Source organism: Ursus maritimus, unplaced genomic scaffold (assembly GCF_017311325.1).
Source record: "Ursus maritimus isolate PB19 unplaced genomic scaffold, ASM1731132v1 scaffold_24, whole genome shotgun sequence".
Lineage (NCBI taxonomy): Eukaryota > Metazoa > Chordata > Mammalia > Carnivora > Ursidae > Ursus > Ursus maritimus.
The window spans coordinates 39,020,047-39,042,754 of NW_024424897.1; the positions used below are offsets into that span (position 1 = coordinate 39,020,047).

The window sequence follows — 22,708 nt, forward strand, 5'->3', positions numbered from 1 at the left end:
TGGGGCCTGGTGCCCCTGCGGGAGCCACGGCGTCAGCCCTCACTGGGCCGAGCCTGGGCCTGATCGGGAGTCCCCTCTGGCCGCAGGGCCCGGTCACCCAGTTCTGCCAAGCCAGCCTCTGAGGAGCAACTCCTGCCCGCCCTGGCCCAGCTAAGCCCAAGCTGACTTAACCTGTGCTTCTCTCTTAATCGCCTTAACTCGAACGCGCGGGTTAAGCCCTCTCCCCGAGACCGGCCCTCCCTTCGCCCAGCCCCTCCCCTCCCCCCCCCCATACAAAGCTCGGGAATCATTTATAAAAGGGGCCCCAGCCTGCTCGTGAGTGACAAGAGGCCTAGGGATGGGTGGTCAGTGCGTTTTATTTAATCAGCACAGTACAAAAATAAATAAAAATAAGGGAAAGGGAATTAAATTACAGCCAAACTGAGCTTCATGACCTTGTCAGATTATAAACCACACATACTTACAAACACACTACACATACATACAGAATGAGACAAATATAAATTAATATTAACAATACCCACGGTTTGGTCAAAGAATAACTACAGAACGAATTGCACTAAGAACCAACATACACCGCACGTGTAATTAGCAGTTTCAAATATACAGCGATGAATAATTCCGAGTGGAAAAAATGGCACGTTTTCTTCTCATTGCAAGTTTAACAACTGCTGGAACAAAACTAAATTCTAATAACTGCATGGAAAGAATATATCAACCCTTCAGGTTTACAAGAAAAAGAGAAAAACCCAATCCTGAACTATTATTCCTGTGACTGGTTCTGTGCCCGGGTGTAATGTTCACGGCCATCTGTTCTAAGATTATTTTTCTTAAGACACAAAATGCTCCTGGTTCGCATGCACAAGATCACTGTCAAAGCAACAATGAAAGAATAAAGGGTTTGTTTTTTTTTTCCCCCGTAGGTTAGTTTTTGTTTTTTTTAATTGTTCTAAAAGTAGTCTTCATAGCAGCATGTCAAATGGGTTCACTGCCCGCACGCTGGAGTCCATCGGCTCCTGCACCCAGGACTGACCAGCACAAGGGCGGGGAGGAGGACGGGGCAGGCTTCACACTGGGGGGTGGGGGGGAGCCACAGACTGGCTTCCTTCGTCCCCCACCACTCCTGAAATTTGCACCTCCTCCGAGAAATAAAAAAATAAATACGGAGAAAGAGAAGGAAACACACAAAACCGGAATCCTGGGGACGCAACTGCAGCGCACTGTCTCAGGCCAAGGTGGGCCGCCGCCGCCAGAGTGACTACAGACGCGCGCCCCTCCTCTGGAGCCTCGGCACCCGAACCTCCCTCTTCCGGCCGCCAGGGCCTGCTGCCCCCGCGGGCCTCCTACCTCAGGTCACACGTGGCGGCAGGATCGGAACAGACGGGCCGTGTGACAACTCCAACCGAGAAGAGGCGCGGCAGCGGCCAAGTCTGCGCCAGCAGGTTCCTTCCAGCTCCACAGGAGATTATCTGGCAGTCCCGGAACGGGCTCAGGCTCGGCTTGGGCCCGAGGCGCAGCTGGGGCAGACGCGATCCCCGCCCGGGCAGGCCCTCCCCCTCTCATCCCTGCACACGCAGGCCGGGGCTCGGCTCCAGGCCCCTTCACCTGGGCCCTCGGTTTCACAGCTTTCTCTTGTTCGTGTGAATTTCAGTAGTGCTCGTGCTGAAACCAGCAGCCACCTGGAACCTAATCCTATGTCGAAGGACCCTCTGCCTTCCCCCAGCCCCCGGTTCCAGCACTCCCCGGGAGGGGGAGGGGGTGCACGGGGACTGGAAGAGAGAATGCCCCAGGGCGTCTTCACACTGGTCTTTGTTCCCCAAAGCTGGAGTGACGGCCACGGAGGAAGGCTCACTCCCTTCTCCCGAAGGCTCACTCCCTTCTCCCGGTCCTCTCCCAAGTCCCAAGCCACCAATCTGGGAGAATTAGAAAGGAAACTGATTAAGTACACATCGCGTGTTTCCACAGCCACTGGAGTAAGGTGGAAACCCCCACCAGCAGCTGCAAACGATCAGGTGCATTTCAGCAGGACGAAGCAATCAGGAGCGCTACTCCCGTCTTGGAATCGTCTCCAAGATCCAGTGGTCTCACTGGGCCTTGCGGGGCAAGGCTTCGTCTTCAGAAGAAACTGAACTGTTTGGAAACAGCTTTAAATGAACAGGGGTGGGGACAGGGGGTACATCATTACCACATCGCCCTGATCCCTGACATTGCCCCCCCACCCCGGCTCTGCGAAACACATCATGCACCAGCAAGAGGCCTTAGCCCTTAGGCGGGCACTGGCTGGTCTCAGGCACGACCACCCCACCCGCCCAGAAGGCAGGCTGTTGGTAATGGGCACCTGCAGCTGCCCCGGCCTTTGCTGCAGGGTGAGTAAGCTGCGTTAGTCAAATGAAAGATTCCCCCAGGAAAAGAGTTGTCCCCAGCTGCATCCCACCCCTTTAGCTGGGACCCAAAATCAAAGAACTTAATGAGTCAAACCAGCTCCTTAACCCAACACTGCCAACACGGCTAGGAGCGGGGGATCAGGGGGCTGGGGGGCAAGGTCCACGTCTTCACTAAAGGAAAGCCCTTCTCCCTAAAAAAGAAAAAAGAGCAAACCAGGGTGTTGCATGGTCAAACGACAGGCCCCAATCTTTGTACCAGGCCAGCTTCTCCTCGACTGAAGAGGGGTCCCAGGGTGGCGGGCACCTTGCCTCACAATCCTACTCGTGGCTCGGTCGGGGTGGCCAGCTCCACAGGCCTCTGGGAGGACGGATGACCCAAAACAAGAGCCAGGAAAGGACCTCAGACCAGGAACGCCAATCGCTCCCTGGGCCAACTGGCCAGCGGCCCCTCTCCGGCTCCCGGGCCAGGAGTGGCGGGCAGCCTCACCTGCCCTGGTCCAGCAAGGGCACAGGCGGCACAGGCAGCTCAGTCCTTTGAATTTCCCAAAGTTGAGAGGTCAGCGGCCTGGGTGGCTCTGAATACATCTTCTGGGTTTTGCACAAGGTTCAGGAGTTCAAAAGCGCCCAGAGTTCTTGGCAGGGCTGAAGAAAACCCCAAGGAGAGAAGGTGGGAGGGGAGAGGCCCTCGGTGGCTTTGCTAGACACATACTGTACACAAAATCTGATTTGCTTAATAATAAATTTTTAAAAATGAATGGAATCCTTGAGCCATGATGCAGGCTCCAGGGCTCACCGGTCCAGGCCGAGGAGGAGCCGTTTCTTGTCCTCCTGGCCGCTCTCGTTCTTCAGGTCAGAGAACACCTGCGTGAAGTAATGCGGGTCGGCGTTGATCTGCAGCATCTTGGAGCTCATGAGGTTGATGACGGAGAGGCAGCGGTCCCAAAAGGCCTCCTTGCAGCTCTCCACCAGGAAGGGCTTGAGCGGGTAGGAGATCTCGTTGCCCATGTAGGAGTAGGAGAGGTACAGGCAGGTCAGCAGGACGGCCTGGAGCTCGTGGTCCGAGCCCACCTCGGAGGAGATGACATCCCTGCAGAGCATGTACAGGAAGACCACGTTGGCCGGCGTGATGAAGCCCTGGTCCTGCCAGCCCTGCAGAAGCAGCGAGCGGTCCACGCTGCGCAGCCAGAGCACAGGGTCCGTGGGGGACAGGTGCTTCAGGCGGTAGCACCGGCGGCACAGAAACTCGCCCAGGCAGCGCAGCAGCTCGCTGGTGGACGCCTGGACGATGACACGTTTGGGCGTCCCTGCGGAGGTGAGGGCAGGGTGCGGGGCCTTCTTGACGGAGGAGGAGACCCCGGTCTGGGAGCCCGACAGCTGGCTGGCAGGGGGTGCGGGCGGCTGGGCCGGTGGGGGCTGGGCGAACGTGGACAGGTTGGCGCACGACAGCGACTTCTTCAGGTTCTCATTGTTGAGGTGCGTGATGTTGTTCTGGTAGCTGCTGTTTGGCTGCACCTTCTTGGAGTTCTTCTTCTTGGCCGACACGGCCACGATCCTTTTCCACGGCAGCACGGAGATGATGGAGTGCCGCTTCAGGTTCTTGTCCTTGGCGTTCTTGCTGTTCTGCACTGCCGTGTAGTGGCCCACCGTGGCCGCGCCATCCTCAAACAGCGTGGCCTTCCGGTAGCTGGGGGACAGGGACAGCACCGTGCCCATGGTGCCGCTGCGCGCCGGGCGGGGGCCCGAGCCCCTGCGCGCCCAGCCTGCCGGCCGGAGGTAAAAGACAGCTCAGCGAGCCCGCGGCGGCCCCGGGCGGGAGGAGGGGGCGCTCCCGGGGGCGCGTGCTGCCCCTTCGGATCTGCGTGGAAAACAAGATGGTTCTCAGCACCAGGCGGGGCTCGGCGCCGCGCTCCTCCACCCTGGCCAAGGCGGCCCCCGCGGACTTGGCCCCGGCCCCGCGCCCCCGCGCCGCAGCCCGGCCGCCTCCACTGCGGCACCCCCCGCCCGCCCGCTCGCCGCGGCCGCTGCGGTCCGGACGGCAGCGGGAGGGGCCCGGGCGCCGGCGGAGGCGGCCGGGGCGTGGGGGGGTCGGGAGGGGACCTCCGCCTCGACACCGCGCGGCCCCGACCCCGGCCCCTCGGAGGCAGCGGACGGCCCCGAGGCACAGGCTTACCCGGCAGGCGGCGGCGGCGGCTCCTGCGCTCCGCGCCCTCCCTCCGCAATGCGCGCCGCGGCTCGGGCCCGCGGTCCCGGCGCTCGGCGGGGCTCGGCGGGGCTCGCGCTCGGCGGCGGCGGCGGCGGCGGCGGCTCCGGAGCTTCTGTCCAAGGTTCTGCAGGCGCCGCGGCCCCGCCCCCCGCCGGCCGCCTTCGCCGCCGCCGCGCTCCCGCTCCCGCTCCCGCTCCCGCCCCGGCGCGCACCTCAGCGGCCTCTCTGTCGGGGGCGCGCGCGCGCGGCCCACGCGCCGGCCCGGGCTGGCCTGCTCCGGCCTGGGAGCCGGGCCGCCGCGGTCCTCAGCGCCAGCCCCCGCGCGCGGTGCGGGCAGGGATGCGGCCGCGAGCCCGAGCGTCTCTACTCGCCGCACCCCATCCAGGACCCGGACTCGGGCGGTGGCGGCGGGTACTCGCGGCACCGGCCCCGCCCCGCCTCTCGGGGCCGCCCCTCCCGCACCGCTCGCCGCCCGCTCTGCGCCGCCGCGCCAGCAGCCGCCCGGCCGCGTGAGAGTCCCCGGCGCCCCGCGCAGCCGAGCTCGGGCCGGGCGGGGGGCGGGAGGGGGCGCGCCGGGGGCGGGGCCGAGGGCCGAACCCGCCCGCCGCCCCGCCCAGACACGTGCTGCCTTTGTTCCCGCCGCGGCGCCCGCAGCCGCGGGCCGCGGGGGCGCTCTCGGCGGCGTCCCCGCCCTGACGACGCGCGGCCAGCCCGGGCTGAGGCTGCCGCGCGAGAAGCCATCCACGGAGGCCGGCCGGGGCCCCGAGATCCCTTTTCCCATTACATCCTCTTCGCCCGGGAAAGAAGCTGGGGAGCTCGAGGAGGAAGGCCCCGGGCCGCGGGAGGCGAAGCCTTTGCTGAAGCCGCTCGCATCCGGCCGATGGACTGTCCCATCGACTTTCACGTCTCCCCTCCGGGGCCTCTATCCCCGCGCTCAGGTAACCGGCCGGAGCCCGGGTAAATAGAAATCCAGGCCAGAGGGGCGCAGGCCGTTCTGCGCTGGTCCACAAAACAGCGACCGGCTTTCCCGCACCCGCCTGGGACAGGGCTCTGAGGCCCCCGGGGAGGCCGCTGCCCCAGAGATGGGCCCGTCCTTCACCAATGTGACCTGACATTTCCACTGGCCGTCTTATCAGTTCTAGTAAAACTGAAGCAACTGCTTTTCCAACCAGCCTCTGATCCTTTGATCTAAATGTTTTTCATGCTAAGCACGTATCTATCACTTGAAGACCTGGTGCCAGTCAAATGGTAAAATTCTGACTCTAGTAAGAACAGTTCCTCTCACAGACAAGAATTCAGATCTTTCATAAGAGCCATTCTAAATCTGTTTTTCTTTTAGTTTGGTTCTAGGAATTGATTTAGAGTTGCCCACAAACCAGAGAAACAGAAGATTCAAAACCATATCTTAATCCAGATTATCACCTCTGGACCAAAAGATAAGGAAGCGGTAATCCAGATTACCCGGCTTGCGGACTCCTGGCCACTCCAGCACCTGAGACTGTCAACCTGCGCCAGGTCTGCCAGCTCTGCCTAATGCCCTACGCAGAACAATGCTGCTCTCAAGTCAGTAAGTGCTAGAATGTATGTACTACCCAGCCATTTCTCTGTCAATTGTGGCAATTGAAAGCTTTAAGGACTTTGGTGACCATATAATGGAAAATGCATTGTTCTGTACCCAGAGGGCTACTTCTGAATCATCCACAACAGCGGTCATCTTAACTTAGAGAACAGCCGGCCCTTAGCTCAGCCCTTAGCTCACCGGGCCCCTCTCCCCCAACGTTCCTCCATGTACCACCTCTGCCTGCTTCTGAAATGGAGAGGTCCTCGGGGCGCCTGGGTGGCTCAGTCAGTTGAGCATCTGCTTTCAGCTCAGGTCATGATTCCAGGGTTCTGGGATCAAGTCCCGCAACGGGCTCCTTGCTCAGCAGAAGCCTGCTTCTCCCTCTGCCTGCTGCTCTCCCTGCTTGTGCTCTCTCTCTCTGGAAATAAAATCTTGGAAGAAAGAAAGAAAGAGAGAAAGAAAGAAATGGAGCGGTCCTCAGCCCTCCTTCCCTATAGTAAAGAGCTTGAAGAAGTAATCTACTCCAGGTCCCCTGGCCCAATGACTCTTTCTCTCCAAGTTAAAGCCTTTTTCCCTCCAGCCCCTGGTGGAGAGGCCCAGCTCCCAAGTAGGCCTTTGTCCATACTGCCTCTCAAGCTCCCCTTCAGATTCTGGTGTTGAGCAAAGGTTAAGTGCTTTCCATTTCACAAAATATGCCTAGATTTCGAAGATTCCAATTCATGGCAGGCGGTACCAAGGTCCACTTTCCCCCACTCCATTTTCCAAACCAAAGCAGCAGGCACTTGCCCGAACCTTTTCCAGTCTGGCCACACTCCAGTATCCTCTCGCTGTTGTCCAGCCAGCCTTCCCCAGCACCTTCAAAAAGAGCTCTTTGGGGGCGCCTGGGTGGCACAGCGGTTTAGTGTCTGCCTTCTGCTAGGGCGTGATCCCGGCGTTCTGGGATCGAGCCCCACATCAGGCTCCTCTGCTATGAGCCTGCTTCTTCCTCTCCCACTCCCCCTGCTTGTGTTCCCTCTCTCGCTGGCTGTCTCTCTGTCAAATAAATAAATAAAATCTTTAAAAAAACAAAAAACAAAACAAAAACAAAAAGAGCTCTTTGCATTACTACCTCAGCCTCCTCACACTCGGCAAAGGCAAAGCCGCGTGTGCAGCACGGCATGAACAAAACGTGCACCGCCAGCCCGCCTGCAATTGTGACTGAGGAAAGGGGTTGTCTGGAACTCCTGTCCAACCCCCCTGCCGTGTCCACTGTTTCAAGGCCCCCACCGTCACCACCACCGCCACCACCCTCAAGCTCCCATCACAGCTCCACTTGCAAGCAAGGGCAACATTCTACCAGAAATGGCAGACTCAAGGCCCAGAATGCAGACCCAGCTGCATGAAACAGAGCTGTTTTCTTCCCAGTCTTCTTCAGAGAACTGGAGAAAGCTCCATCAATCAGCCTATTTATCCTATAGCCTACCTCTAGCCGCCAGAGGGGCCAGCCTGCTTATTAGCTGCACTGTTGGGCTGGTATTCCCATGTGTCACCAGAGAGTCCCTGTCCTCTGCATGGCCCCATCCCCATTCCAGCCCGAGAGAGGACGAGGCCCCAGCCAGCTACCTTCCTCATGGGCTCCAAATAAAGCAAGGCTAAGCCCCGGCTTCTGGGGAAGCCGTGCCTTGTTCCTTCAGGGATCACAGAGCAGCATCTAGTGGCCCTTCTGGGCAGCACAGATTACGTAACTTGTACGCAGCCTCTGCTCCCAACACCGCGCTGTCTCACTAGCGTGCAGGCGAGCCTTGGCACCAGGAAGGGTCCCTACATGAGGATGCCTGACCCAGGCTAGCCTATGGGCCACCCGACCCAGCTTGCTTGAGGCCAGGAAGGAAAAGCAGCCCCGGGGGTCTAGAGTGCGCTGTCCAAAAAAAACACGACATGAGCCCAAATGCAAGCCACATAGGTATCTGAGTATTTTCGAGTAGCCGCATTAAAAAAATAAAAAGAAACAGGTGGGTTTTAATAATATATTTTATTTAACCCATTACGCTCAAAATACTTCAACAGATCTATAAAAAAGTGGAGCGATTGTACAGTTTTTCATACTGTCTCCGAAGTCTGGTTTGTTTTGTTTACATTTGCAACGCAACACACTTCGAACCAGCCACGTGGCAAAGGCTCCACAGCCACGTGTGGCCAGTGGCTCCACAGTGGACAGCACAGGTCTAGAAGGTTGTCAGAACCGCAAAGGGAGCAGAGGAAGGGCTGCTGCCGACCGAGCCCCTGGGGGCCGCCCTAGGCTTGAGAAACCCTCCCCTCTTCCCCAGCTGCAGGGCTGGATGCTTGGGAACAGTCCTTACAGTCCTTTAGGGAAGCAACATTCTTCCTGCAAGTGAAACTATACAGAGACTCTACAAAACTGAAACAGAGTAGCAAGAGCAGCTGGGACTGGAGTGGAAGTGGCAGCAAGAGCCCCCCCCCCCCCCCCCCCCCCGCTGGCCTCGGAGCCCCTCAGAAGAACTGCTGCCAGGGTCTGAGGGGCAGTACGAAAATCACAGCTTTTGAAGATTTCAACTAAAAACAAAACAGCAACTTAACGTCAGGACTCTGCAGGCACCTGCACTGGCAGGACGGCATAAAACCCTCACACGGTCGCAGCAGAGAATCTTCCAGCCCAAACCCCTGTCCTCACTGGCCCATGTTGCCTTGGAAAAACAGAAGGATCCCTGCACACCACTTCCCATTTCAGACCTCACCGACCAACTTTCTTAGCCAAGGCCCCCCACTTTACCCCAGCTCTCAAGGTCTCCCACGAAGTAGATGAGGTACCAGAGCTTGGCCGGTCTAGAAGGCTAGAGCTGTGTGGACTTGCTCAGAAGCCCTCCAGCACTCAAGAAAGGACACTTTTTGAAAAAAAAATTGTTTTTATTGGAACTCATCTGAACATCAGATATACCTGGTGTTGGTTAGCAAGAACCGTTTGTACATTTGATATTGATGGTGCCAAAACCAAAACAGTGACTGGACATGATGGGGAGAGATGTTGAGAACAAAAACCTGATTTTGGAGAGGAAAGTAAAAGCCAGTCAGATTCAGTGAGGATGCAAAACCTGGTACAACAAAATCCTTTTACAAAATATAAATTTATTACGAAAACCTGGAAGGATAATCTGAGAAAGGGAAAGAAAGAGAGAAGGAGGCCAGCAGGAAGGAGGCATGAGGGGAGGAGGAAAAGAGAAGACAGCTGGGAGGAAGAAACAGAGCTGGGCACGACAGAGGTACAGAAGCTTACCTGCCCAAATGGCACGAAAGCCTCACCATGTGATCTCATCATAAAACAAAGCATGCTGAAATACAGTGCTCTACCCCCCAGCTGTTCGGTTTCTAAGAGGTAAATAAAGCAGCTCCCTGGGAGGGGGACATGAGGTTGCTCGAAAACCCAACAACGAAGGTTTATAAAAACAAACAAAAAAAAAAAAAAAAAAAGAAGGAAAGAAAGAAAAAGAAAGAAAGGAAGGAAGGAAAGGAAAGAAAGAAAGGAAGGAAGGAAAGGAAAGAAAGAGAAACCCACACCCCACAGTCTCATTTCCAATGTTCACTTGTTTAAAAAAAGACTAAATCCATCTGACAGCAGCAGGAGGAGTGGGACAGGGAGAGAAGCTGATGGATTTCAGACAGCCTGACTCCCCTGGAGGGGAAGGAGGGAGGAAGAGAGACATGGGATGGTCTCCTGGTTGAGAAGGGAAACAGAATGGACAGAGAGAAGAGCAGAGGAGAAGGGCAATTAAAACACTGACGTCTAATCTAGTTTACTGTGTTAAAAAGAGCCACATGCACAGCAGGCCCCCTGAGGGCCCACACTGCTCCCGTGTGGCCCTGGTGGACACTAGCTCCTGGCCTCGTCCCCATTCCTCCACAGGTCGGCGCGGAGCTGTGCAGGTGCAGGTGCGGCGGCGGCGGCGGCGGCGGGCCCTCGGGCCAGTCTGCTGGAGCCATTGCTGGGGGGAAGGGCGGGTGACAGGCCACGTGGCAGGGGAAAGAACACCGAAACGCCTCGTTTCAAATAAAAAAAGAAAACAGCAGTCTATACACAGTTGTTTGTTTTGGTTCAGTACAAACAGAATAAAAAGTCGTTGCTTTGATGGTCAGGCAAACACCCAATTCTGAAGAGGAGGAGAGGTGACGCCCCGCAGATGGATTAGGAGCCCCAGTGGCTGGCGGGGCGCCTGGCTTTGCGGCCCTCTCCCAGGAGGCAGAGAGCACAGCTTTAGGTAGTGTAAGCCTTTTTCCTTTTATTTAGAATAACCTTTTTTTTTTCTTTTTCTTTTTTTTTAAGCAATTTCCCCACTCCCAAGTTGGGCCAGTGAAGATTACATGAAAACTGGCCCACCTATTGGCTGGAATACAGATGCACCAAGTGAGGATTTAAAAACTTTCCGAGCGAAAAGTAGAACAAAAAGAAAAAAGAATCTCCTAGCATTTTCCCCAAAGGTTCCGCTCTCCCGCCACACGCACTCTCCAAAGGACCGCTACAGACCCAACTCTGCAAGAGAAGACAGAGCGGCGTCAGTCGGGGAGGCTGCGAGGCCGCCAGAGGCCTTCAGTGCGGACGGGCAGGAGACGGCGCGGCCCGGGCCAGCACTCACCTATGTCAATTTCTTGGCTTTGTTGTAGAGGGAATCCACTACTTTACTCATGTTCTGAATTGTTTCCAGAGCAGCTTCGTAAGTTTTATCTACTGGGGGTTCATCGAAAATAATCAAGACACCCTCCCCCTGGTCCAAGATCCCTGCAGGAAACACAAGGGCAACCCAGGTAAAAGGCGGCATTAGACACAAAGGCACCTGAGAAGCGGCCCGCTCCCTAGCTGCCTCCCTTTCTCCAGAAAGGAGGAGAACCAGAAATCATCTCCGTTCCGCTGGGGCATGTTTATTATGCTCTCTCATCCCAGGGGTAGGACGGGCGAGGGTCCCAGGGAGCCACCAGGTGAAACAAACGGAACATCTCCTTTCAAGACAAACAAGAGCGCAACACGTCCACCGCTTCACCGCTGTTACTCACCATGAAATTTCTTGTCAAGAATCATCTGTGACAATTTCCTTTCCACGTCAGCCTAAAATCAAAGCACTTGATTAAAGGGACCGGTATTCACTAGTCAAAGATCACATTGACAAGAAAGTTCTGTATAAAAGGGCAAATGGATTGTAAACCAAACAGCAACAACGTAACTCGCTCTGAGCTCACGGTCCCCATTCCATACTATGAAGTTTGAGGACTTTCCAACAAGGCCCACTGAACGGAAATGCTAACCGCCTCCACAGGCCCCTTTCCCGTCCCTACCCCCAAGACAAGCTCAGGACTCCTTACCTTGGAGAGTTTGATGAGGCTAGATATGTGTTCAATCTATAAGAAAAGGCAAAGACAGCAACACTGAGAGCCCTACTTTGGCCTCTAACATGGAGGCAGAGCGAGGATGGGATTGCTGTGTCCTGAAACCCTGCCGAGTGTCTCCCCGGGGCAGACTCTCTTTGGTCATGCTCAGGCCTCTCATGCTGTCCGTCTGCCTGCCTCCCATCACTAGACAATACACACTCCCGTCCCACACGCCCCATACACAGATGTCTACCACATGCACGGTGACTACAGAAGGAAGGGACTGCACTCGGGACAAGCAGGGGCAATTCACCAGCCTCCACCCCATAGCACCCCCTCAACTCTTATTCCTGTGTCAAGAAAAGCCCAAGCCTCTTGCCCACCAGTCTTGGAAGCAAGTTCCTATTCTGGATAGGTGTGGGAAGGGAGGGGACTAGAGAGGACGCCTAGCCAGAGAAGAGCGAGAGTCCCCAGGAGAGTCCTTACCTGGACTCGGGAAAAAGGCTCAATGACTCGGATCAGATTCTGTTCCAGTAAGTTATCGTACAACTTGGCCAAGTGTGTACTGATGATTGGGTCATCCCGGAGCTCTGCCCGATAATCTGTCAGGGCCTGCCAAGAAAGACGGTCACAAGATTGGCACAGAGAAGCACCCGAAGCCACGCCACTCCTGGCTTCCTAAGTAGTCTGCCAGACCTTGTAAACATAGGGGTGACTGAAGTTCTAGAGCTTTTGAGATGAAAGAAGAGTTATGACAGAAGGCAAAAGAAAAGAAACATCAGGAACTAAAAGATGCAGCCCTTTCTAGGCACCATCTTTCTGTCGGAAAGCCAGACGCTGACAGCTCAAACCGTGTAGCCCCAAGAACAGCTCAGCTTGAAAACCAAATCCACTACACAAGCAGTTCTCCGCAGGTATCCCAGAGCAAACAGGGTCTCCAGGTAAAAACAGTAGTAATAATTCTGAGTTTAAATAATGGAAAATGCTTGGGGCACCTGGGTGGCTCAGTCAGTTAAGCTTTTTTTTTTTTTCCCAAAGATTTTATTTTTATTTTTTTGAAGAGTTAGAGACAGCCAGAGAGAGAGGGAACACAAGCAGGGGGAGTGGGAGAGGAAGAAGCAGGCTCCTAGCGGAGGAGCCTGATGTGGGGCTCGATCCCATAATGCCGGGATCACGCCCTGAGCCGAAGGCAGACGCTTAACGACTGCGCTACCCAGGCGCCCCACAGTCAGTTAAGCTTCTAACTCTTGATTTTGGCTCAGGTCAAGATCTCAGGGTCGTGAGATTCAGCCCCATGCTGGACTGGGCATGGAGCCTGCTTAAGATTCTCCCTCTCCCTCTGCTCCTCCCCCTCTGTGCGTGCAAGCTTGCTCTCTCTCTTGCTCACTCTTCCTTTAAAATATAAGAAATAAAAAATGGAATATGCTGAATCCCACAACTGGCTCGTGGAGTTTCACAAACACATCAGCATACAGTTCTGCAGTTAACAGCAAAACACCTGATTTTGTTTAGCCCTCGTGTTTCCCAGACCCTTACCCCAAGGAACCCCTACTAAGAGAAATGTCCCATCAAACATCCCAAACTTTAGGATAAAATGATCTAGTCTATTTTGTTCATTCAGGTATGTAATTTATTTAGTTTGAGGAATGGTCTCAATATCCAGCCTCATGTCAGCTGTGCTATAAGGTGTTAAGAGAAGCAAGCAAATCACGCCAAGTAAGGAAGTGAAACTGGCAAGAAAGCTCAACGAAGATGATGAATCTTGGGGAAAGCCAGAGCCAAACTCTAGCCTCCGTCCACACTAGGTTTTTCTTCCTAGATCTATGTTTGTTTTTATTAAACTGATCATTAAGCTCAGACTAAGAGAAAAGAGGCTCGGAAGAGAACGTACAAGGCTCACTCTACTGCTTAGGCATGTTTTCCTCCCTTTTCAAACTTCTGCTAACAATAAGTAAAAGTCACCAGAGGCAAAGCAAGCCCGGAACGTCAACCTCAGGAAGTGTCTGTTGGTCTGTTTGCACACATCAAGACTTCTCTTTTGCCCCCCGAGAAGCAGAGCTGGCATTTGTGGAGCTGAAGGGAACCCTACAGCCATGGCCTGAGGAACAAGTGCCAGGCCTGCGTCGGTCCCTGACAGGTGAGCTGTGGGGCTTTAGGCACCCTCACTGAACCCCAGTTCCCTCAACCTAAAAATGCAGAGAAGAGGTATGTTGTGAAAAATCAAAGTGAAAAAGGATGAAAGAACATCTTTTTTAAAAGATTTTATTTATTTATTTGAGAGAGCAGAGCAAGAGGTGGGGGGGCCGGGACAGAGGGAGAGTTAAGAAGCAGGCTCCCCGCTGAGCAGGAGCCCAACGTGGGGTTAGTTCCCAGGACCCTGAGATCATGTCAGACACTTAACTGACTGCGCCACCCAGATGCCCCCAATGGAAGAGCTTTCTGAAACTGAAAGGCACTATACATAAATGAGGTATTACAACTCAACAAGTTTCACTGTACAAAAATGCTGAGCTATTTCCAGGGTTTGACACTGTACTATAATTCAGATGTAACCACTGGGCAACCTGGGTGAATGGTACATGAGATTACTGTGTACTATCTTCGAAAATTCTTGTGAAACTGTAATTATTTACAAATAAAAAGGTTTTTTTTTAAGCACGTAAATGCCCCTCTCCTCCACCATTCCCTACCAACCCAATACCACGCTTACCTTTTCAAAATCTGCCAGTGATCTGTTCTTGCTTGCCTGAGCCACACATTTTAATGCTTCTGTCTAAGAGTAAAGAGAAAAACAGTGACGGTGATCTATTCTGCACACCCGCATCCCACCCAATAAACGTCCTAAGCAGTATGCTATGTCCACACAACTTCTGGCTACAAGGAGGATCCCACCCCACCAGTGATCTTCTTCAGAGGCCAGGGAATAAAAGCCACCACCGCCACTATGTCCCAACCAGTTTCCCTTTGAAATCTGAAATAACTTAAAAATACTAGGAAATAGAAAGTTAAGAAGAAAAAAAGAAAGAAAGAAAAAAGAAAAAGGCCCTTATATAGCATTCTCCAAAGATGACAAGCTAAAAGAAAAAATGACCAGAGAACTGTGATCTCTTCCCCCCTCCTCCAAGGCTCCTTATCCCCAAAGCCCACAGACTCTTTCCTGCCCTTAGACTCAGGTCATACAAGTCTCATTCTGCTAGGTGTGGTACAGAACATGAGCCAAGGTCTACTTTCATTAGGGTTGAGACACCAAAATTCTACATATTACACTCAATGTTAAAATGCCACAGAGGGATGAAGGTACAATCAGTGGCTGAGGTCACCTTCTAACCTGGTTATAAAAGGCACCTCACCAAACTATCAAATCTCCATTCAGCAAGAAATCTGCAATCTTTCTGGGAGTCTGTTCTGACTCCTGCTTGACAGCTGTCATCAGCGTACAAAGGACCAGAAGGAGCTCCTCTGGTAGCAGCCTATGCCCTTATGTAAGGATGGTGTGTGTTATATGGCAAACTTTTGAAATGGTGCAAAACTAAGCATTAGTGTGGTCTGTCTCAGCATTTGTCCCCTAAGACAGAACAAATGTCAGAGTAAGAAAAGCCTGGAACTAAGAGCCAGATAACTAAAGTTTAAAATCTGACTCTACCATTTAATAGTTACCTGACCCTGTCCCGGACACATGACCTCTCGTAGCCCGTTCTCCTCAACTCTAACTCTAGATAGGGCTGTGAGTCCTTCACTACAGTAATAACAACTACTCCTGTGGTCAAAACTAGGAGCCCAAAACTAGGGCCACTTGTAGAAAAGAAGAAACCATCTGTTGTGGCCATTCCTCCAAAGATGTGAGATTGCTAATGTGTCTATTGTTTAGAGACAACTGCATTAGAAATCTAGAAAGATTACTTTTACTTTTTTTTATAATCAAACAAAGTACAAAGAAGGGATGGTCCAGGCGTCTGAGACCACCTTTACACAGGTCATATTCATACCTACTCAGGCACCAAAGGGGCTACCGACTATCAAAGGCCTCTTGAACCACACTCAAAACTCAGGACATGAGTGGAAAGGTACTGAGAAGCACTTGGGTGAGCCTTCAAAATCCAGTTTCTGCACCAAGCCCTTCGGCCTCCCTATAAAGCACATGTGTACCAGACCTTACCAGGCTCCAGACTCATGGAGAATCCAACATTTCCTATTCTGTACATGTTACAAGCTTGCATGTCAGGCTCATGACGGATAAATTTTTTGGTCAAAGTTAAATGCAGCCTCACTTGTGCAAATGCTACACTTCAGTTCTATAACTCGTCAAACCACCTGACGTCCGTAAGAGTACCAAACACTGACTCTCCAGGCCAAGGATTTAACAGTATAGAAAATACACAGAATGGGCTTCAGGGAAAAGGTGTGGCCGGAGGAGGGGGGGGCTACGCAGAGAATACAGAATGGAGACCGCAAGAGCACCGGTCTCACCGGGCATCATGGCGACGTACTGGCTGCAGAGCGAGTAGAGGTGAGAACTGCAGTCAAGGCATTCCCTACCTGCCTCCCCGCATACCGAAGCGCAAGCTTCCCGCTCACCAAAGCCTGGACATCTTCTGGGCTAGAAAAAAAACAGACATACTTGGTCACTGCTCCAGGACGTTATGTTTTTAAGTATAGGTTTAGGCAAATTTCTTTTTCTCAGAATTCCACTGAGAAGACTGCCCACGGAGGTAAGAGTGCCCACCCCTAAACCCATTATGTCCCTCACCTCACAGAAGCCAGGCTTTCTCTACTCTAGGCCCAAGCTCAGCACTGAAGAGTAGAAAAACTCCAGCATTAAAAAGAACGCCACACTGAATGTACCAAAACTAACAGACCCAACGGGCAGGGTAATAAATTTAAGTCAAATCCCGGGACAACAGGTCTTATTAAAACACAACCCCTGTATAATGCAAAGATCCAGAAAGTCCTAGTCAATACCACATTTATTCCCAAAGGAATGTGGATCAATTCTGCAGAATTCCTTATAAAAAGTTCTGTCCTACTTGCTGTTTGTTGTTCCCCTTCTCAAGCCTCTCCCTCACGTCTTCCTTAACCCACCCTCATTCTGGGTGGCCCAGCTGGCCAGTGCTGGACCCTGAGCTATTTCCAGGCCCTCTCTGTCTGGTGCTCAGCAACTCCCTGGTCAGAATAATTGCAGGATGATGAGCACACTCCAAGAGTCTGGAAAGGAGACTGCTCTCATCTGTCTCCCTGATTCTCAGAGCCTAGCAGCAAAAGTGCTCTGGAACGCCTTCGCTCCTCCCACTCCGTGTCGACCAGCCCCGGAGGCGGCAGCTGCTGCCTCTACGCAGCCCAGCTCCCCGTGCGCGCTGTGTGCGGTGCGGAACCGGAGCCCTTGTGACCCGAGTTACTGTGCACCTACGTGTTGAGCATGATTTTGCACAGCAACATGTACTTCAGAGATGTGATGGCCTTGGGGCTATCGATGGAGTCATAGCCCTCAAATGCCTCATAGAAATAGGAGTACGCAGTTTTCCAATCCTTCTCCTCTGCTGCGTGGATAATACCTGGACATTGAAAAGAAAGGAGTAAAAACCATATGAGATAACAGACCCATCAAAGATCAGAGCCGGGAAGAGCTTCCAAAATCTACCCCAATCTCATCTACTTAGTGATGAGGTCAGGAAAGAATAAAGGACCTGCCCCAAAGTCACTGCCAGCTAGTGGTAAAGCTGGGATGAGTTCAGTCATCTTGACAATATAAATCCCGAAGGAGTTAGAGATCCTACTTAAAGGGGATCCTAAAAACTACACATTAACATCCTTCCCCATGCTTCTCATCACCACTGAGGTTCTGCTATCTTTTGAAGCCACTAGAAAAGGCCATAGTTACCCTCCAGGACATCACCCTCACGAGTCAGGAAGTTGACCCAAACATCCCTGGACTGCCTGTATAACCCGTTTTAATAACATTTCTTTACGACAGCTTTTCTAAGCTTGACATTTTTGTATGTAAGCAGCTCTCGTAAGAGAAAAAAAATCCAACTTCTTATACTCTCGCTTCAGATAGTTGTCATTTATAGATGTGCTTCTGCCCAGATGCAATCAATATACAGATTTCATATTCTCCAGATGCACGAGATGAACTGAACTGCACGCGGTTCAGCGGCACTTCCTCAGGCTGAGATGCCACAGCGTATCTATCTAAACAAGTCTCTACTGTTTAGAAGCTGGGTCAACCCCAATGAGGCCAACTTCGAATGAACCTGCTGTTACTTCCGACCTATGCTATCACTTGGGATAACATGAAATTTAGATCTTTCTAGCTTGGGAGGCATCTGAGTCCTCAGAGCGTGTCAGTTCTAACCCGGCTTTAGCCCCTGATGACGTTACAAACCTCAGCCCCCCTTGTTCACCACAGTGCTTCCCAACATTTTTCACATCAAGGTACACAGAGAAAATATTCAGCACCTTGAAGTAAAAAGATGAAACTGCTTACATATGACCCAAGGAAAAAACGTTTCAGCACATTTTTAACCCACCTGTCACTTAACTGTGTGCCTCCACGCCATCTGGGAACTTCTGACTTAATTCCATTTACTGAGTGATATGTGCCACACCCCGGTAGTTTTTACTCTACCCAAGAAGCCTCTCATTTTGAGGCTAAAGGAATCAGACCCTTCTTCTCTACTGTTCTTACCTACAGAGAGCTGGAGAAAATCCACCCTTCTCTTGAGCTCCCTCAAGAATGCCCAACAAACTATTAACACTGCTAAACTAAAGGAGATAAATCCCCATTCCCCGTGCCTCCTGGTCCAGAGCTAGAAGAGAACAGACCAGAGACCCACAGTAAGACTGGTTTAAGAAAAAAAAAAAAAGTAAAATAAGGCCCAAGAACTGTACTGCTTTCCCAAATACGTTAATAAATAGGGCCCACATTAGCACTCCAAGCATCGTGGCTAGTATATGAGGGTTGTTATTTAAAAACAAAAACAGGGGCGCCTGGGTAGCGCAGTCGTTAAGCGTCTGCCTTTGGCTCAGGGCGTGATCCCGGCGTTCTGGGATCGAGTCCCACATCGGGCTCCTCTGCTATGAGCCTGCTTCTTCCTCTCCCACTCCCCTGCTGTGTTCCCTCTCTGGCTGGCTGTCTCTCTGTCACATAAATAAATAAAATCTTAAAAAAAAAATAAAAATAAGAAAAATAAAAACAAAAACAAAAAACTAAACTGTCACTCATTCAACACAAGTATTAACAAATCTCTACGATCTGCCAGGCACTGATACAATTACGGAGGAAGTAAGTGTGAATAAAAGGCCCTCATGAAGCTCATAGTATCACAGTGGGAAAGACAGTCACCAAAACAGAAACAAGATTAGTACCATAATACGTACAAAAGAATATAGCTTTGAGCGGGGAAGTCCAAAAGAAAACAAAGCACTAAAGAGGGTTTGCAGAGGAGACATATGAACTAGATCTGGAAAGATACATGGGAGTTTACCAAGGGGAGAGATGAGAAGGGGAATTTCCATGCAAAGAAGACAAAATACACAAAGGCACAAAAGCAAGAACACATGAAGTCATTTGGTGACTGATAAAAAGGAAAAGATGCCTTCCTTTTGCACACCATGTTAAAGTAAAATGTAGCCTGGGGATAATGGGGAACCACTGGAGAATTTCAAAGGAGTTACATGATCTGATCTGTGTTTGAGAAAAATGACTTTGGGGCCAGTTAAAAAAAGTGGATTGGGAAAAGCGATCAGGGACAGTCAGATCAGCAGAAGATTGCTCCAAAGGCCTAGGCCTTCATTAGAGCAGTGACTGCAGAGATGGAAAAGAAAGGGTAGGTTTGGAGACAGACTCCACCTGATCTAGCAACTGACTGGAGATGAGGGGTGAGGAGAAAAAGGAGTCAAAATTACTCCAAAGACAATAGCTTGAGTAATATTAAATCAATAATGATACCATTAACTTGAATAGGGAAAAAAGGCTGAGGGAGTAGTTAGATAATAACTTTGCTTTTTGACCTGTTGAGGCTGAGACACTTATAAGGCATTTAGGTATGAATGTCCACTATGCAGCTGGAAATCCGAATCTAGAATTGAGGAGAAAGGGAAGCTCCTGAGGATCTAAGTGAGGAGACCACGAGAGCGTGCAGCAGCTAATGCCATGGGTGAGGACGGCATTTTAGACAGGAAACAGAGAACAGGAAGGGGAAAAAACTAAGAAAACAACACTGAGGAACACCCACACTTAAAAGTCAGAAGGAACAGGAAACAGCAAAGTGTGACCAAGGACAGTTAGTCAAGGGAGGAGAATGAGGAAGACAGTGATCTCAAAGAAGTCTAGAGTGTTCAACAGGATCAACTTCCCCCTAAAAGGCAGAAGTTATAGGGGAGTTATTGACTTCTTTCAAGGAGTCAAAAGAGACCCCAAAAGTAAGGATACTCTTTCAACTTTTTCAAGAAACTTCACAGAAAAGAAGACAGCAATTTAGGAGAAAGGGCTGTGCTTTTTGCAGCTGGGGCAGTTCAAGGACTAAGAGGAAGATACAAGTGGAGAAGAAAGACTGAAGACTTAGAATGGAACAAAAGGACAGGTGAAAGAATCATTCTTAATATGGAGCAAACTGGGCTGTGATACAAATTCTGGAGAGGAAAGAGGGAAGGGCTCATGTCAACATGGCCTCTATCTCCACTGCGAAATCCGATGCAAATTCGTCTCTAATCCCTGAGGGACAGGCATGATGAAAGAGGAGCAGCTTAAAGAAAGTGCCAATATTGGTCAAAGCGAGGTACTGAGGTAAGGGCTTCACATTCATCATCTCGCTGAATCCTCACCACCATCCTATGGGGAGGTACGATTACTACACTATCACCATTTTACAGATGAACTAAAGATAAATTAAATAACTTGCCCAGGTCACACAGAACCAAAATTTGACAGAATCAAATTGGCAGAACCAAAATTTCAACCTAGGAAAGGTGGTCTGTAGAGCTCCTGCTCTTAATCTCTGAATGACAAAATAAGCCATTTGCTATTCACAATACCTGATAAGCTGGGAGTGCAGCCTACTCTTACACATTCTTGCTCTTACACAAATATGGAAAAAAGATTGCAGGGAGGTAACGCCAGGACTTACACAAGTCTTCGGCCTCCAATTCCAGTGCTCCTTCCATAATGATGATAAACTAAGACTAATAAAAGCTACTGACCACGAGAAAAAGCATTCCACTGCCAATCCATGACCTCTAAGCCCCACGACTCACACACTCCATCAGAAAGGTATCCACTACACTCAACTGAAATGCAGGGTAGTGGAGGCGGCTTTCCTTAGCCCTGATCTGAGGCCCTTTGGAAAAGCCCAACATGCTTTATTTACCAAGGTCTCCAAGTGACAAGAGACTTGGGTTAGTCTAACCCTGGAGAGAAATGGTACCCCCTAAATGAGTGCCTAAGATGGAAGTTAAAGGAGCTTTTTTAAACGTGTAAGGGTCTTGGCTATAACAAACAGGTTGCCTGGCCAGCCACAGATAAGCATTTTCTTAATATATTTTAGACAGTTAACAACAAGTTAATAGGAGGGAGGGCACCTTCTAATTGGGTTTCTCTGACAAGCTTGAGTGGAATAGGCCAATTACATTCTCTATTCCCATCCCCCTACACCCCACTGTGAAATAAGAAGAGCTTTAAGAAAACATCCCATGAGTAGCTAGGGTGTTACCTGACTGCATATCCAAGGTGGCCTGCAATTTAGGGGGGCAGTAGATAGCATTTGCTGTAGTTCGAGCAGAGGTTAAGGCAGCTCGGGCTTTCGGCAGGTTGCTCAGGGCATGGTATGTTTTGCTTTCTAAAAGCTGTACTTCCACCAAAAGGGCTTTGTCATCCATCTTTTTCAACTCCCGCAGCAGCTGAGAACCTGGAGCAGGAAAAGATATATACCCCTTTGTTAACCATAATCTTAATACCTTAATACTATAACATCTCACTCTCCCACCCTCCCAAGAACACTCAGGATAAAGAAACCTGCCTGACTCAAAGAGAGGTGGTCTATTTGCAAGAATTAAATTTTTTTATTAACGTGCTATCTTCCCAAAGAGAAACACGAATCTCTTTGAAGTTTTCAGCATACTAATGACAACATGAGAGCCAAAAGTCCTATAAGCTTCCTTCAAAGATTTGAATATAATGAGAATCTCCACCGACATGCTGAAACTACTTATTCAGTTCAGACAGCCACTAGATCTCATTCTCTTCCCATCTAGCAATCATACGACTACGTAAGAAATGGCAGGCACTAAGGTTGGTCGGGGAAGGAAAGAGTTCTGGACATGCCAATGCTCTCCAAATACACCTTCTTCCCATCTCAGATGAGAAAATCAAATCCAAACAGACTTGCGTCATATATAAAAAATAACTCAAAATAAATCAAAGAACTGAATGTAAGAGCTAAACCCACAAAACACAGGAATAAATCTTTGGGATCTGGGATTAGGCAATGATTTCTTAGGTATGATAGCAAAAGCATAAGCAACAAAAAAATAAATAAATGGGACTTATGGGTGGCTGGGTGGCTCAGTCAGTTAAGCATTCAACTCTGGATTTTTGCTCAAGTCGTGATATCTGGGTTGTAAGATTGAGCCCTGCATCAGGCTCCAAGCTGGGCATGGAGCCTGCTTAGGATTCTCTCTCTCCCTCTCCCCCTCCCTAACCCCTGCCCACGCACATGCACGCACTCTCTGTCTCTCAAAAATAAAGATTAAATTAAAAATAAATAGATTTTAAATGAAAATGTGCCTCAAAGGACACTATTCAAGAAAATGAAAAAGCAATTCATAAAATGGAGGAAAAAATTTGCAAATCATGTATCTGGTAAGGGAACTTTATCCAGAATAAACAATAAAAACACAAACAACCCAATTAAAAAATAAGCAAATGACTGAATAAACATCTCTCCAAAGACATACAAATGGCCAGTAAGTACATGAAACGATGCTCAACATCACTAGTCATTAGGGAAATGCAGATCAAAACCACAATGAGATACCACTTTCAACCCCACAAAGATGACTAAAACAAATGGCATAACCACACAATGGATATTCAGCAATAAAAACAAAGTAGTGATACATGCTACATGGATAAACATGGATAAACCCTGAACACATGCTAAGCGAAAGATGCCAACCACAAAGACCACATATTATATGACTCTATTTATATGAAAT

At 50.7% G+C, this 22,708-nt stretch overlaps 2 protein-coding genes across 3 annotated transcripts in view; both read right to left on the reverse strand.

Moving 5' to 3' along the window:
• Positions 1-341: 341 nt before the first annotated feature.
• Positions 342-4,097, reverse strand: CDK5R1 (cyclin dependent kinase 5 regulatory subunit 1). Its single transcript, XM_040640999.1, has one exon. It carries the CDS (start codon positions 4,095-4,097, stop codon positions 3,174-3,176), a length of 924 nt encoding a protein of 307 aa, XP_040496933.1. The 3' UTR covers positions 342-3,173.
• Positions 4,098-9,031: 4,934 nt separating this feature from the next.
• PSMD11 (proteasome 26S subunit, non-ATPase 11) overlaps positions 9,032-22,708 on the reverse strand; it is a 28,393-nt gene continuing 14,716 nt past the window's right edge. For both annotated transcript variants that reach the window (XM_040641000.1, XM_040641001.1), the window contains 9 exons: positions 21,205-21,399; positions 16,905-17,049; positions 16,037-16,097; positions 14,211-14,273; positions 11,987-12,112; positions 11,495-11,530; positions 11,189-11,240; positions 10,774-10,916; positions 9,032-10,670 (listed from right to left, as the gene is read on the reverse strand). In XM_040641000.1, the coding sequence (XP_040496934.1) occupies positions 10,774-10,916; positions 11,189-11,240; positions 11,495-11,530; positions 11,987-12,112; positions 14,211-14,273; positions 16,037-16,097; positions 16,905-17,049; positions 21,205-21,399 (821 nt within the window). In that variant the 3' untranslated portion in view covers positions 9,032-10,670. The remainder of the gene's footprint in view (positions 10,671-10,773; positions 10,917-11,188; positions 11,241-11,494; positions 11,531-11,986; positions 12,113-14,210; positions 14,274-16,036; positions 16,098-16,904; positions 17,050-21,204; positions 21,400-22,708) is intronic.